This window comes from Nelumbo lutea, chromosome 1 (genome assembly GCF_056320005.1).
Source record: "Nelumbo lutea isolate HS-2025 chromosome 1, American lotus-T2T, whole genome shotgun sequence".
Taxonomy (NCBI): domain Eukaryota; kingdom Viridiplantae; phylum Streptophyta; class Magnoliopsida; order Proteales; family Nelumbonaceae; genus Nelumbo; species Nelumbo lutea.
Window position 1 is genome coordinate 205503598 of NC_142684.1, and position 12975 is coordinate 205516572.

A 12975-nucleotide genomic window follows, 5' to 3' on the forward strand; every position below is an offset into this window, starting at 1 on the left:
TTGTCTTCTCTCTTCAACACATTCATTAGCTACTAAAATGTTATCACCAATTTGCGTTTAACAAAAGCATTTTGATTGACTGAGGTGATTTCTCCCAACACTTCCTTTAATCTTCCAGCTAACACTTTCATCTCAATTTTATAAACACTTCCTACCAAACTAATAGGTCTAAAGTCCTTAGTCTCCAAAACACATTCTTAGGGATTAGACAAATAAAGGTGGAGTTATCCCCCCCCCCCCCTCTTGTTCTCAGGCAGTAGGTGCCTCATCCGCACAAGGAAAGAAACTTCAATGGAGGACGACTACTGAAGAGAACTCAATGACCCCTGAAAAGCCAAACTCTTGATACAATAGGGACTCGCAAGGGGACTCTAAAGATGACTCAGACTGGGTGGATTTGAGAGATGTGGAAGAGGATGAAGTGGATCAGCTGTCGAGTATAGGCAGCCTTGACTCAACAAAGGCCTGTAATTTCAGAGACATCAAGGTCTTTGGAACTGAACTCCTCTTTAGTGAAGAAGCTAGTACGGAAGTTCTGGAACTATAGGAATAAGGGGATGGTGACTCTACTGCGGAAAGTGGGATGCCTTCAGATGATTCTCAGAGAGAGGAGAAAGTAGAAACAAGTCAAGAACAAAGGCAGGGTTGCGGTTTTGAGGAGATGGATTTCCACTGCAAACCAAATGTGGAACCACTTGAGGAACAACTCCCCTCAGCTGCACAGGTGGTTACTGAACCTGAACTCGAACCATCAGGGATTGTACTTGGAGTGGTTGATGGAGACCGACATCAGGATTAGGGAGTTTCTTCCCCCCTTCCCCTCACTCCAATTCTTTCTTTCTCACCATTTTACCTTCAAAACTCAATTAATATTGATCCTTGTTGTAATCCTCGGCCTTTGATTTTTGTAGATCCAGCCGTTGAAACTTCACCGATGGCGGATAATGACCATTGTACGGCAGGAAAAGAAGATGGGGGAGGAGATAAAGACAGGGAGGGGGAAGTAATCCTAAATGTGACTCAAGAGAAGGAATTTGAGAAGGAAGAAGGGGAAAATGGAACTATTGTAAGAACATAAGAAAAGGGGAAGGAATTTAGTGTGTTAGATGAGAAAGAAGATGATTGTAGAGAATCACCCAAACTAAGAGGGAAGGAACAAAAAGAAGCTAGAGGAAAGTTCACCAAAGGGAAGGTTTATCTTAGAAAGGAGGCAGGAGATGACAAAAGGAGAACGAATGAGGTGGAAAAGCTAGCCTGTGGAGTATCCTATGAGAAGACTGTAAACAGGAAGAGGGTGAAAAAGAGAGGAGACTAGGACTTGGAAATAGTAGAGGGTCTAGAAAAAAAGTGGAATGAAGATTCTTTGTTGGAATGTAAGAGGGTTAGGGAGTGCAAAGAAGGGGGAATCATCAAGAATGTGATAAAAACTGAGAGACCAGTAATAGTCATGCTCTAGGAAACAAAACTTTCGGATTTGGATGGAAGATGGATAAGAAGTATCTGGAGTAGCAGGGGTCTAAGTTGGTCTTTTACCCCATCTTGGGGTGCCTCAGGTGGTATCCTTACAATTTGGAAGAATGAGGAAGTTGATTGTCAGGATGAGTTGATAGGACAATATTCAGTATCAATAAAAGCCAAGAGGATGAGTGATGGAAGGGATTGGGTTCTGACTAATGTGTATGGCCTGAACTCATATAGAGAGAGAGGGATGCATTCTAGGGAGAGCTAGCTGCAGTTAGGGGCCTTTGGGAGGTCCATGGTGTTTGGGAGGGGATTTCAATGTGATAAGGTACACAAACGAGATAAACAACCTCAATCAGTCCATAACAACAAGTATGAGACACTTCAACTCCTTGATTGAGTCCCTAGAACTAAGAGAACCTACCTTGTTACAAGCCTCTTTCACCTGGTCAAATCTTCAGGAAAGTCAAGTGTGTTCAAAACTGGATAGGTTCCTTGTCTCCATTGATTGGGAGGAGCTGTGGGGAAACGTAACACTGAAAGCCCTTCCTAGAGTAACCTCGGACCACTACCCCCTAAGTCTCTACCAAGAAAACCTTATTGGAGGCCCTACACCCTTTAGATTTGAGAATATATGGCTGGAAGTTTATTGATAAAAAAAAAAGGTAAAAAGATTGGTGGTTAGAAGGTGGAATAAGGGCCAGAGAGAAAATGGTGAGATTCTCCAAGAAGTTGAAAAGATTGAAGGAAAAGGTCAAGGAGTGGAACAAAGAAGGATTTGGAAAATTCGAGGTCATAAAGGAGGAATTAGCCAAGAAAATAGAGGAATTGGACCAAAAGGAGGCCCGTAAAGAGTGTGGGCCGAAGGATAGAGCTTAAAGATGGAATTTAAAAGTGCAACTAGAGATCCTAAGGAAGGAAGAAATTTCTTGGAGACAAAAATCAAGGTTAAATGGCTTATGGAGGGGGATGGAAACACCAGATTTTTCCACTCCCTAGCAAACGGGAGAAGGAAAAACCAAATCTCCAGTATAGAGATGGAGGGAAGAGTAGTAAACTCAAAGGAGGAAATTGAAAAGTGCTTTGTGGATCATTTCAAGTCAATCCTTGCCTCCTCTGTTGAAATCAATTTGGAATTGGGAGAATTACAGTGGGATAGAGTGCCAAAATCCGAAGTTGCCTTCTTAGAAAGAGCCTTCAGTGTAGAGGAGGTCCATGAAGCAATTTTCTCGATGGATAGATCTAAAGCTACGGGGCCGGATTGTTTTCCAATGGCCTTCTATCAAGATTGTTGGGAAATCTTGAAAGATGATTTAATGGATGTCTTTGTTGAGTTCTATCAAAAAGGGAAATTCTCTCTAGGTGCAAATGCAACTTTTATTGCTCTAGTGCCAAAAAAGAAAGAGGCCAAAACCCCTAAGGATTATAGACTGATAAGTCTTGTGGCTAGCATGTATAAGATCATTGCTAAAGTTTTGGATGGTCGGTTGAAGACTATCTTGCCCTTTGTTATTTCTCAGAACCAAGGAGCTTTTGTAGAAGGGAGACAAATAGTGGATCAAATCTTAGTGGCAAGTGAATGTGTAGTAGCTAAGAAAAAACAAGATGACAAAGGTTTGGTTTGTAAATTGGACCTAGAAAAAGCTTATGATATGGTAGATTGGTCCTTCCTGTTGAATCTCATGGAAAAGAGGGGTTTAGTGAAAGATGGAGATTGTGGATCAAAGGATGTATTAGCTCGGCACATTTTTCTATCCTTTTAAATGGGGTAGCAAAGGACTTCTTCTCGGCTAAAAGAGGACTAAGACAGGGTGATCCCTTATCCCCATTCTTATTTACCTTTGTTGTTGAGGTTTTGAGTAGACAAATCATCAAGGCTGACCAAGAAAGTCTGTTCAAAGGTTGGAGGATTGGTAGTTCAGAAGTGGTGTTGTCTCATTTGCAATTTTTTTATGATACAATTATTTTTTGTAAGAGTTTTGATGAATCTAGTTTGAGGATTCTGAAAAATTTGGTGGATAAGTTTCAACAGGCCTCCAAACTAAAAGTGAATTGGGGAAAAAGCTATGTAGCTAGAATAAACCTAGGGAGGGGGACATCCAAGCCATGGAAAATTTGCTAGGCTATGAAGTGAAAAGCTGGCCTTCTAGAAAACCTAGGTATGCCCTTGGGGGGAAACCCGAAAGCTAAAAGCTTTTGGAAGCCAGTTTTAGAGAGATTCACAAAGAAGTTGGCAATGTGGAAGGGAAGTTATATTTCCTTGGGGGGGAAGAATCACCTTGATAAAATCCACCATAGCAAATCTGCCCACTTATTTCCTTTCCACCTTTAAGATCCCGGTGAAAATAGCAAGGAAGTTGGAGAAGATAATGAGGGATTTTTTGTGGGAACCTGGTGATGAAAAGAGGGATCATTTAGTGAAGTGGGAGCAAGTCTATAAACCTAAGGAGCAAGGTGGCCTAGGTATTGGGAACATCTTAAAGAAAAATATGGCCCTCCTAGGGAAATGGCTGTGCAGAAAACGGCTAGGATGCAAAACTAGCCTCCAATACAGCTCCAAATTCCCCCTGGAAGGCAATCTTTGAGGTACTACCAACCTTTATTCAATTTATCCATTTTGATGTTGGGTATGGCAATAAAGTTTTATTCTGGGAAGACCTTTGGATTGGGGATTTGCCTTTTAAGGGTAAATTCCTGGACCTCTACTCTTTATCAAACCTTAAAAACAAACTTGTTGCTAGGGTTGGCATGCTTTCAGACTTGGGTATCTCTTGGGACTTTGGCTTCAGAAGGGGGCTGAGGGAAAATGAATGTGTGTCCCTATTGCTTTTGTTCTCAACCCTTGAGAAGGTCTATTTAGACCAAACTACAGTTGATAGTAGAGTTTGGTCCCCAACTCCTGATGGTTTATTCTCTTGTGCCTCTTTCTTCGGTTTGCTCACTCACTCTGATCCTTTGGGGGTGAACTTCCCAGTGAGAGAAATCTGGTGTAAACTGATCCCTCCTGAAGTACAAGCCTTCTATTGGGAAGTGTTCCTAGGGAAGGTAAACACATGTGATGTGCTACAGAAAAGAAGGCTAAACAAATGCCTCTCCCCTCATGTGTGTCCTTTGTAAGGATTGTGGTGAAACCCTACCCCACTTACTCTTATCCTGCTTTTTTGTTTCTTGTATTTGGGAAATTGTTTGTTCTCTCTTTGGATGCAGATAGGCTCCCCCATAGGATGTGGTAAGTCTATTCAGCCCTTCCTTCCTGAGACAACGGAAGAAAAGAGGAAAGTGCTTATTGGAAGGCAGCAAGAGCTACTGTGGTATGGACTGACTATATGGGAGGAAAGAAACCAAAGACTCTTCTCTGAAAAAAGTAAATCAAAGGAGGAAGTCATTGAAGCCATAAAAATCAGAACTGCACATTGGGTGATGACCATGGAACTATTCAAAAACTTCTCCACGAATGAGATTCTAAGAAACTGGACTGAAGTAGCACAAACAGATGTACCCAAAGAAGTTGTGAGAGTGGAATGGAAGCCACCTGCACTGAACAAATTAAAACTAAACTTTGATAGGAGTTCCTTTGGTAACCCGGGAAGGGCAGGTATAGGGGGTGTGATTAGAAATCATCTAGGTGAAGTTGCTGCACTCTTCTCAGGACCAATAGGTATTGGTGACTCAATACCGGCTGAATCTCTGGCTCTACTTCAAGGTTTAAAGATGGCTGAGCATATTGGAACAACAGATTTATATATAGGAGACTCACTACTGGTCATTTCTTGGGCTAAAAACATCACATCAGCACCTTGGAAGCTCAAATTTATCTACAGAGAAATTGACATACTTGCAAGGAGGTTCAACTCTCAGTTTGGTTGGGTCAAAAGGACTGCAAATGGGTTGGTGGATACCCTAGCAAAACATGGGTCAAATAGACCTACCTTGTACTGGGCAGAACTGTAACTGTTTGTATGTGTTTGTAGATTGGGTTAATGCATTACTGCAACCTATAACTATTGTAATTCAATATTTCTCTGTTATTAATAAAAGTCTTTTTTGCTGATAAAAAAAAGGTGGAGTTATTATCCCATATAGTTAGGACAAGGCATGGATGATGACGATTAATAACTTTCCATTATTTCATTAATATCATCATAAATTTAAAAAAAAATTCTAAAAAAACCATCAGGGAATTGGTGATTGGATAATTGGCTTACTATTTTGATATGATTCACTCAGTCACTATTAAAGTGCATGCAACTATAAAAGAGGATTCTCAATCTAATCAGAACATATAATAAAAAAAAGACAAGTCAAAATGACAATTACATGACATATTTAATTGCGAGAAGAGTGTAAAAGACTAAAAGGGAGATAGAGAAAATACCTACTAAAGTCTCTTAATTTTCTCATATTCAATTTATATAGTTCTTTGGTATGGTTTTTTGACCCTCAAAAAATGTAATTATTGATATAACCTCTGAACTTCCAAACAAACCCTAGAGGAATCGCCAGAAAGAAAGGGAAAGAGAAAGAGAAAGAGAGAAGGGAGAAAAGAGGAAGAAAGAAAGAGAGAGAGACTGGAATGCTGCATAGAATGAATGGCCCATCTCCCCAATCGATTAATATTTATAACTTTCTAGAGTCAAGTACAAAGACACTTATGGCCCCTGATTAAGTTTGGAGCACATAGCTAGGACTAGCCTGTCCATTTCCATATCCATAATATTAAAACGTAACAAAAAATGAAGAAAAGACTAAAACTCCCCTGATTAGTCGACTGCTAACAATTGTATTTTATTCCTTCAAGGTTTGTTAACTAATTCCATGTCTCTAATTCTCTATAAAACTTTGCTCTTTAGATTATCCCAATATCTTAGTGACATTAGCAAAATATCTCCTAAATTTCCCCATCTCTACATAGCAAATGTTCACTGATATCGAAATTGTGAACCATGATTACAGGGACAACATTTTCAATATCTTCCTTCTATTTTCAAAAGCTTTTTCTTTGTTTTATACCATATGTTTAACTTTTTTAGCAACTATTGAAATATTCATTAAAATAAGGGATCTGCTATTGTCACTCACTTTTTAGCTCACCCTACTTCATTCTGCAGAAGTGGGAGGACTATACTGAGTTTAGAAAAGTTAAGGCATGAATTGATAGGCTACTTTATTAATTATATGTATCTTGTAATCCTACCTATATATAATAAATTAGAGTTGGGTGTAGTATGGGGTTGGCTACATGAATCCTGTTTCACCAATCCATTCTATTTAAAGCCATAATATAGAAATATAATTTTTTTGAGAACTGTAAGGTTATGTATTTCATTAATAACAAAAGGGGAGAATACAAAAGGCCCCTGTACAATGAGATGTACAGCAGAAATAGACAGAAAATCTCAGAAAAGCCAGCCTCTGAAAAACAACCCAACAAAAAAACTATGATCTTCTTACAAGAAGGAAACCAGGCTCAAAAAAAGAACAAGTGATAGAACATGATTGGCTGGTGCATATAAAATTGAAAAAGGCATAAAATAAGAGAAGCTAGTGGAGGAGTTCTTATAATCAGTGGTATGTTGGTGCAAAGTTGCCATAAACAAAGGATACATTGAATAGTCAAAGTTGCATTGTTTCTTTAGAAATCAAAGAGTGTAATCTCCTTTCTTAGTCTATCTGGCCAAACTTGTACTTTTTGTAAAATAAAAGACTATAAACTCAGTAATCAGTATCATTCTTCTATGGCATGGGTGTGATCTATATTAACTTATGAGATTGCATCAATATCTTAAATTTTGAACATAATTTTTCTTCGTGGACTAGTCAGTGCTTAGGCTCCAACTAGTCATTGCATCAACTATTCATCTTTGATCTTTCTTAATTTCTTGACTCTTTCTTCTTCTTGTTCTTTTCCTTCTCTTTTCTATTTATCTCTTTCCTTCATACAAATTGACTCAGTATCAAGAACATAAACTAAATGCATTAAAGAGCTTGCCAACTCATGTTGGTCAATTTAAAGAACTTCTAGTGTCATTGTTTGTATAGTTGTCTATGTAGGTCAAGTTAGTAGCTGTGTGGATGGGATGGATAGTTGAAGCAGAGAATCCTAGGTTCTAATAAAAGAATTTAGGGATTTTTTATGATAATATGTACCAAAGATCATTAAAATTCAGTTTTGGGATTACATGTCAGATTGTTTGGTTTTGTAACTTTTTTGGTGATCTTTTCTTTTGTCTGGCATGCAATATATTTCATGAGACGCCAAAATTGATCTCACTATTTGGATGCATACTGAATATTCTAAGATTTTTCTTCTCGTCATATTTACCAGCAGTCCATGTTCATGCATTTTCGGCTTGTTTTTGGAATTCAATTGATGTTATTATAGTTTATAGAAATTTGCTTTACCTTCGTTGGGACAAAGACCTCGCATGGTGTGCTGGTTTTGTTTTTTCATCTTTTGATCTCTTACTCAAGAGTGTTGAGATGTGCACTTCAATACTGCCAATGAGGGGTGATCATTTTTAGCCCAGCCTGGCCTGGTCCAGCCCACAAATTTTCAGGCTTGGGCCTAGGTATTTTAGTCCAGGCCTGACCTAATAAATATGTATATTATATAAATTTAACTATAATACCAAAACTTCGGAAAAATTTCATGTCCTTTAATTTAGTTTTGAGATATCTTAACTTTTGCTTAGTGATTCCATACCTCGCAATCCATTATGCAGATTGGATAGTCTTGTTGGCTTATTTGGAGTTGGGTGTCAGCCAAGTTCTTCTAATGATCCATTTGGCTTGCGAAGAATCTCTTACGGTCTTGTAAGTTATACAATCTCATTGATGCCCCGAGGATTCTTCTGATTACATCAATATGATGCAGCTTCTTTTTTGCTATTAGGTCCAAGTGTTGGTGGAAAATGACAAGAACCTGGATTTAAGAAATGCTTTGGTAGTTGCTGCAGATGTTCAACCCATAAAGATGGATGCCAATACTATAGATGATGTAAGTAGTTTCTCTAATTTCCTTTTCCTCTGCATATGGAAATCTAGAGTAGTAACTGATATAGCATGATGGTCCACTGATGTGATTGCAAACTAGATCCAACTGTCAGTCCAGAAGATACCATTCATCATCCAGTTTGCCTTATCTGATTATTATAAGCGTCTGATCTATAAGCCTTCTTGTGGACTGTGTCTAAGAAAATTTTAGATCTGGTACTCATCATCTTGGTGAATTGGATAGAGTAAAATTCTTTTGACCTCTCTTATATTAATCCTCTTCCAATGACATTTTGAAATTGAATGTTTTTAATTATGATCTTTGGCAAATTGACTTTTTAAAGCTCTTTTATTTATCAGAGTAATTTGTGATCATTGCATCTATTTAGGTACATCAATTCGTTACTAGGAGACTGGAGCAATTTCTGGTATTTAGACTTCTCACACTGAGGACTTGTTTGAATTAACCTATTGAATTTTCATTATGGGATGATTCCCCATTTAACAGACTCTAAATGTATACATGTTTTGTTTTTGCGACAGGTGGATAAAGGTACAAGTCCTGAAGTGGTTCGTTCTATCCTTTCAGAGCGTGCAAATTGGCCATGTTTGGCTACAAAATCAGCTGTTAAAGTAAGTGCTTCATAACATTTATTTCTATATTTTGTTCAATAACACAACAAAAAACTTGGAAACTGTCAAATATGCATTGATCAGTTTAAAAGCTATGTTACCCAGATACAGCAATGACATGGGCCACAATCCCACATGACTTGACATGATGTCGGATATGGAATTTACACTTAAGATTGAAGTATCTGACACGAGACAACGGCCTTGTGAAGGTATCTGGGTATCAGTTTAGAAGTTGTGGCACATCGTAACAACTTGACATAACTTCAACTTCAGCCAACCTTAGGTTCTCACGGCATATAACTCCTTTATATGCATCTCAGTAGCTGATTTCGTACCAATTCAGATTTAAATCTTTTGAGATGTCTTAAGTATAATATTCACTCTTTAGATAGTAGAAGTAGGAACCTTTTTTAGTGTTGATTGACAACAGAAGAAAGAAATCAGCCATTCATTTAATCCATTACTTGATAGCCACTCCCAGGAGGCATCTAGAAGGATAGCAATACAGCATCCTTTTGTTGAGTTGTAGGGTATGTATTATTGGAATTTTTGTGCAACCTAGATTTCTCAAAAACATGTGTATAATAGAAAATAGAAGAAATAACCAGAACACTCAATAGAAGAGGAAATAAGAGCACATAATATATGTTCTCAATGGTAGACAACTATAGACAATGGAAAAAGGAATTCTTATATTTTTAAGAACAGTAGAGTTAGATGAAAAGTGTGTATGAGCAGTGTTTAGGAGCTTTTGTAGCGCTAAATTTCAAGTCAACCCAATGGCTAGATCGGGAAAGTTGGACTGTTTCTTTGAACAGTCTTCTCTTTTTAACTTTCTCTTTATTTTCTTCTGGAAAGATTGCTGAAATATGTCTTCATCTGACTTCTCATGTAATAAGGAAGATATGCTATTAGTCTTTTAGTAGAAGAGTATTTATGCCCTTCTCCTACGTAGTAAAATCATCTAGTTGGAGTCATGTAGCTCAGTCAACTTAAACCTATTCTTACATTTGCTATCCTCTTATTTTCTTCTCTTGAACTCTCCATACATCTTGCTTAAACACAATCTGTTCACACCCAAATCATTACAGAAAAGCAACTTGATGTTAGAGTAACATTCACACAAACCGAGGCTATATTCATCATCATCAGTGTCTTGCTCCTGTTATCAATATGTGCTGATGACATTAGCTGTCATTACCAAGCAACCACCTTGCATACCAGGAAAATTATCAGGTGATAGCACTTGATTTATGAATTTTTTTGGTGTATACACATCAGATAAACTTTGCTATTTTTGAGATTTTTTCTAGGGAAATGGCAGAAATTCAGGTTTGCATTTGTTCAGCACTAGATTTTATGACACTTGATTCTTTTTAATATGATGAATATATAGTATTAGAGACATGGCCAATTTTTGCTGCAAATTTTCTGTTATTTATACTTTTTATTATTTATGATGTTATGGGTTGCCATATTTCACCTGGACAGTTGAACTGCTTACCAACCACCCAAATTGAAAAATAGTTCTTTTTCAAGGTCAATTTTTAAAGCACTGCTCTAAACTGAGCACAAGCCAGACTTGGCATTGAGTATAAGGGGCATTGGGAAACAGATGTGGTAGATTCTTGAAATTCGAAGATGGAAATCGTTCCTGGAAGAAGCTGGACATGGTAGGAATTCTAATTGAGGTTGAGGTTACATTCGTTATACCTCACAGCATGTCTCTAAAATTTGCAGGAGAAAGATATCTGCTATAGTTGATAATAGAAGGAGAGGACTGGATGTTTTTTGGGAAAAGGAAGGAGTTGTCAACGGAAAATCAGAAGAAGTTAGAGAAGGGGAGGGAGGAAGAGGGAGGAGGGGTGGGTTCTGGAACAGATTTCTTAGGCGGCGAGAAGGGAGGAGGGGGAGTCGAAAAGGCGAGCTGAGGAAGAAGAGGTAGAAGAAAAGATTGAGGTGGCAACAAAGGTCATGGCCAATTTTAATCTAGGTGGAAGGCGGATGTGGTCCAAGTGGAGGAGGATTACAAGGAGTTAGGGGGTGGTCAGTCAAGAGAATCTAGTGGTGGGGCCCGCTGTATGAAAAACCTCGGTAAGGTTTTCAGAAGTTGAAACGGTTATGAGGGGCATATTTGGAAAGTTTATCTTTGGCTCAATTCTAAGAAACAGAAAAGAAAAGTTGGCTTCTGAGAAGTCATCAGATGATTAGGTATGGTACTATGGTTAATGGCCGAAATACGAAGCAGGGAAGAAGTTTATCATGATTGAAGATGGCAGCGATCTGCAAGGAAAGAAAAGGAAGGACATTGCAAACGAAGAACAGGTGAAAGGTATATCAGAGTTTTCTAAGGAGGTGAATCCACAAGAGTTTGACCTTAACCATGGCTTGGGGGTTCCAGTTTTGAGTCAATACTCTTGTTCGGCAATGCCACAGAAGGAGCCTAACGGTGTTAGTGGAGGAGAAAGGCAGAGAAATAAAATGATCGAAGATAGGGAGGAAGCAAACTTCGGCAAGTCAGAGTTATTAACAACGACAGGAAACAATGAGAAAGATGAGGCTGGTTTGAGAGATTTAGAAACCATTGCCTACCTGAATACTGAGAAAAGGAAGGTACTGTCGCAGCCACTGCTAGGCGTTGTACTTTGAATCCTATGTCGCCTTTGTCCAGTCCTCCTCTGGCGTTTGAACTGCCGACGTCCTCAACAAAACCATAATAGTTGGGAGGATCTGCAGATTTGGTGATTGACAAAGACGATGCAAAGTATGTGAAGGGATTTGACACCAAGCATCTAGAAATAAAGTATGTACCCCTATGACTAGAAGGCCCTTGGCTGAGAAGTCGGTGGGGGAGAGCCTCTCAGTGGAACAACATATATGGTAGCATACATGATATGCCCTTCTATGAATGGGACTCTCAGTTTTTTTGACAAAGCCCCATGAAAAACAACATATTAAATTCTGGACAGTCCTTCCAAACCCTCTTTGGGTAGGCAGGTATTCTAAAGTTGGTAAAATTAAAATGCATTTAAAAGACAGCAAGAGCTTTGAGCAATGAAGCAAAATTAGTGAAAATGAGTTGGTCTTCAATTTTCTTTTTCCTTTTGTTTTTTGTTTAAGTTATATTCGATAGCACCAACTGCAAGAATATGATTGATAAAGGCTTTGCTTGACATGTTAGGGATGATTCAGGACTAAAAGTGGAGATTAGTAAGATTTGAAAAAGGTCTAGAGCATAGTTGTCAAGGTGATGCCTAGGCGATAAGGTGTTCTTGGAGAGTCGCCTTGCCCAAATGCCTACATATTTATATGTAAGACACTACACAATATTTTATATTTTTATGTTATGTTATTAATAGTAGTACAATAGATATTACTAGACTAAATCATTCATATTGTGGGTATATAGTATTAATATTCTTATTCTTATATTAGTTTCTTTTTGTTATTTTCTTATTTATTTGGGTTCAATCAAGACACAAGGCAGTGACATATTCTTGAACCCTTTAGGACTTTAAAACCTGAATTGTTAAGTAAAAAATAACTTGAAGATTTTATCCAATTGACACACAAGAACAATCAATAGGACTTCTTCCTAGGACCAAAACAATGGCTCAATCCTTATGTTTTGTATCTTTATTTCCTTATTTTTTTACTCAAAAATATGTTTACTTTCTATCTATTGATATGGGGTTTATGCTTATTTCATGAGAATTGTGGTGATTATTACTTGAAGATCACTACATATTACTATGGAACCTAGGGATCCACCCTAGGATTTATATTTTTTATTTTAAAAAACTCATCGCCTAGGCAACTAGCCGACAAGGCACTCCCTTGTCACCTAGCTTCGCCTTGGCACCTTGAAAACTATGGTCTAGGGAT

At 38.1% G+C, this 12975-nt stretch overlaps 1 protein-coding gene across 2 annotated transcripts in view; it reads left to right on the forward strand.

Annotated features, from left to right (window-relative positions):
• The window catches only part of EDD1 (glycine-tRNA ligase), a 184129-nt gene that overhangs the window by 128822 nt on the left and 42332 nt on the right, over nucleotides 1-12975 (forward strand). For both annotated transcript variants that reach the window (XM_088962478.1, XM_088962477.1), the window contains exons 29-32: nucleotides 8184-8274; nucleotides 8354-8458; nucleotides 8844-8882; nucleotides 8998-9087. In XM_088962478.1, the coding sequence (XP_088818604.1) occupies nucleotides 8184-8274; nucleotides 8354-8458; nucleotides 8844-8882; nucleotides 8998-9087 (325 nt within the window). The remainder of the gene's footprint in view (nucleotides 1-8183; nucleotides 8275-8353; nucleotides 8459-8843; nucleotides 8883-8997; nucleotides 9088-12975) is intronic.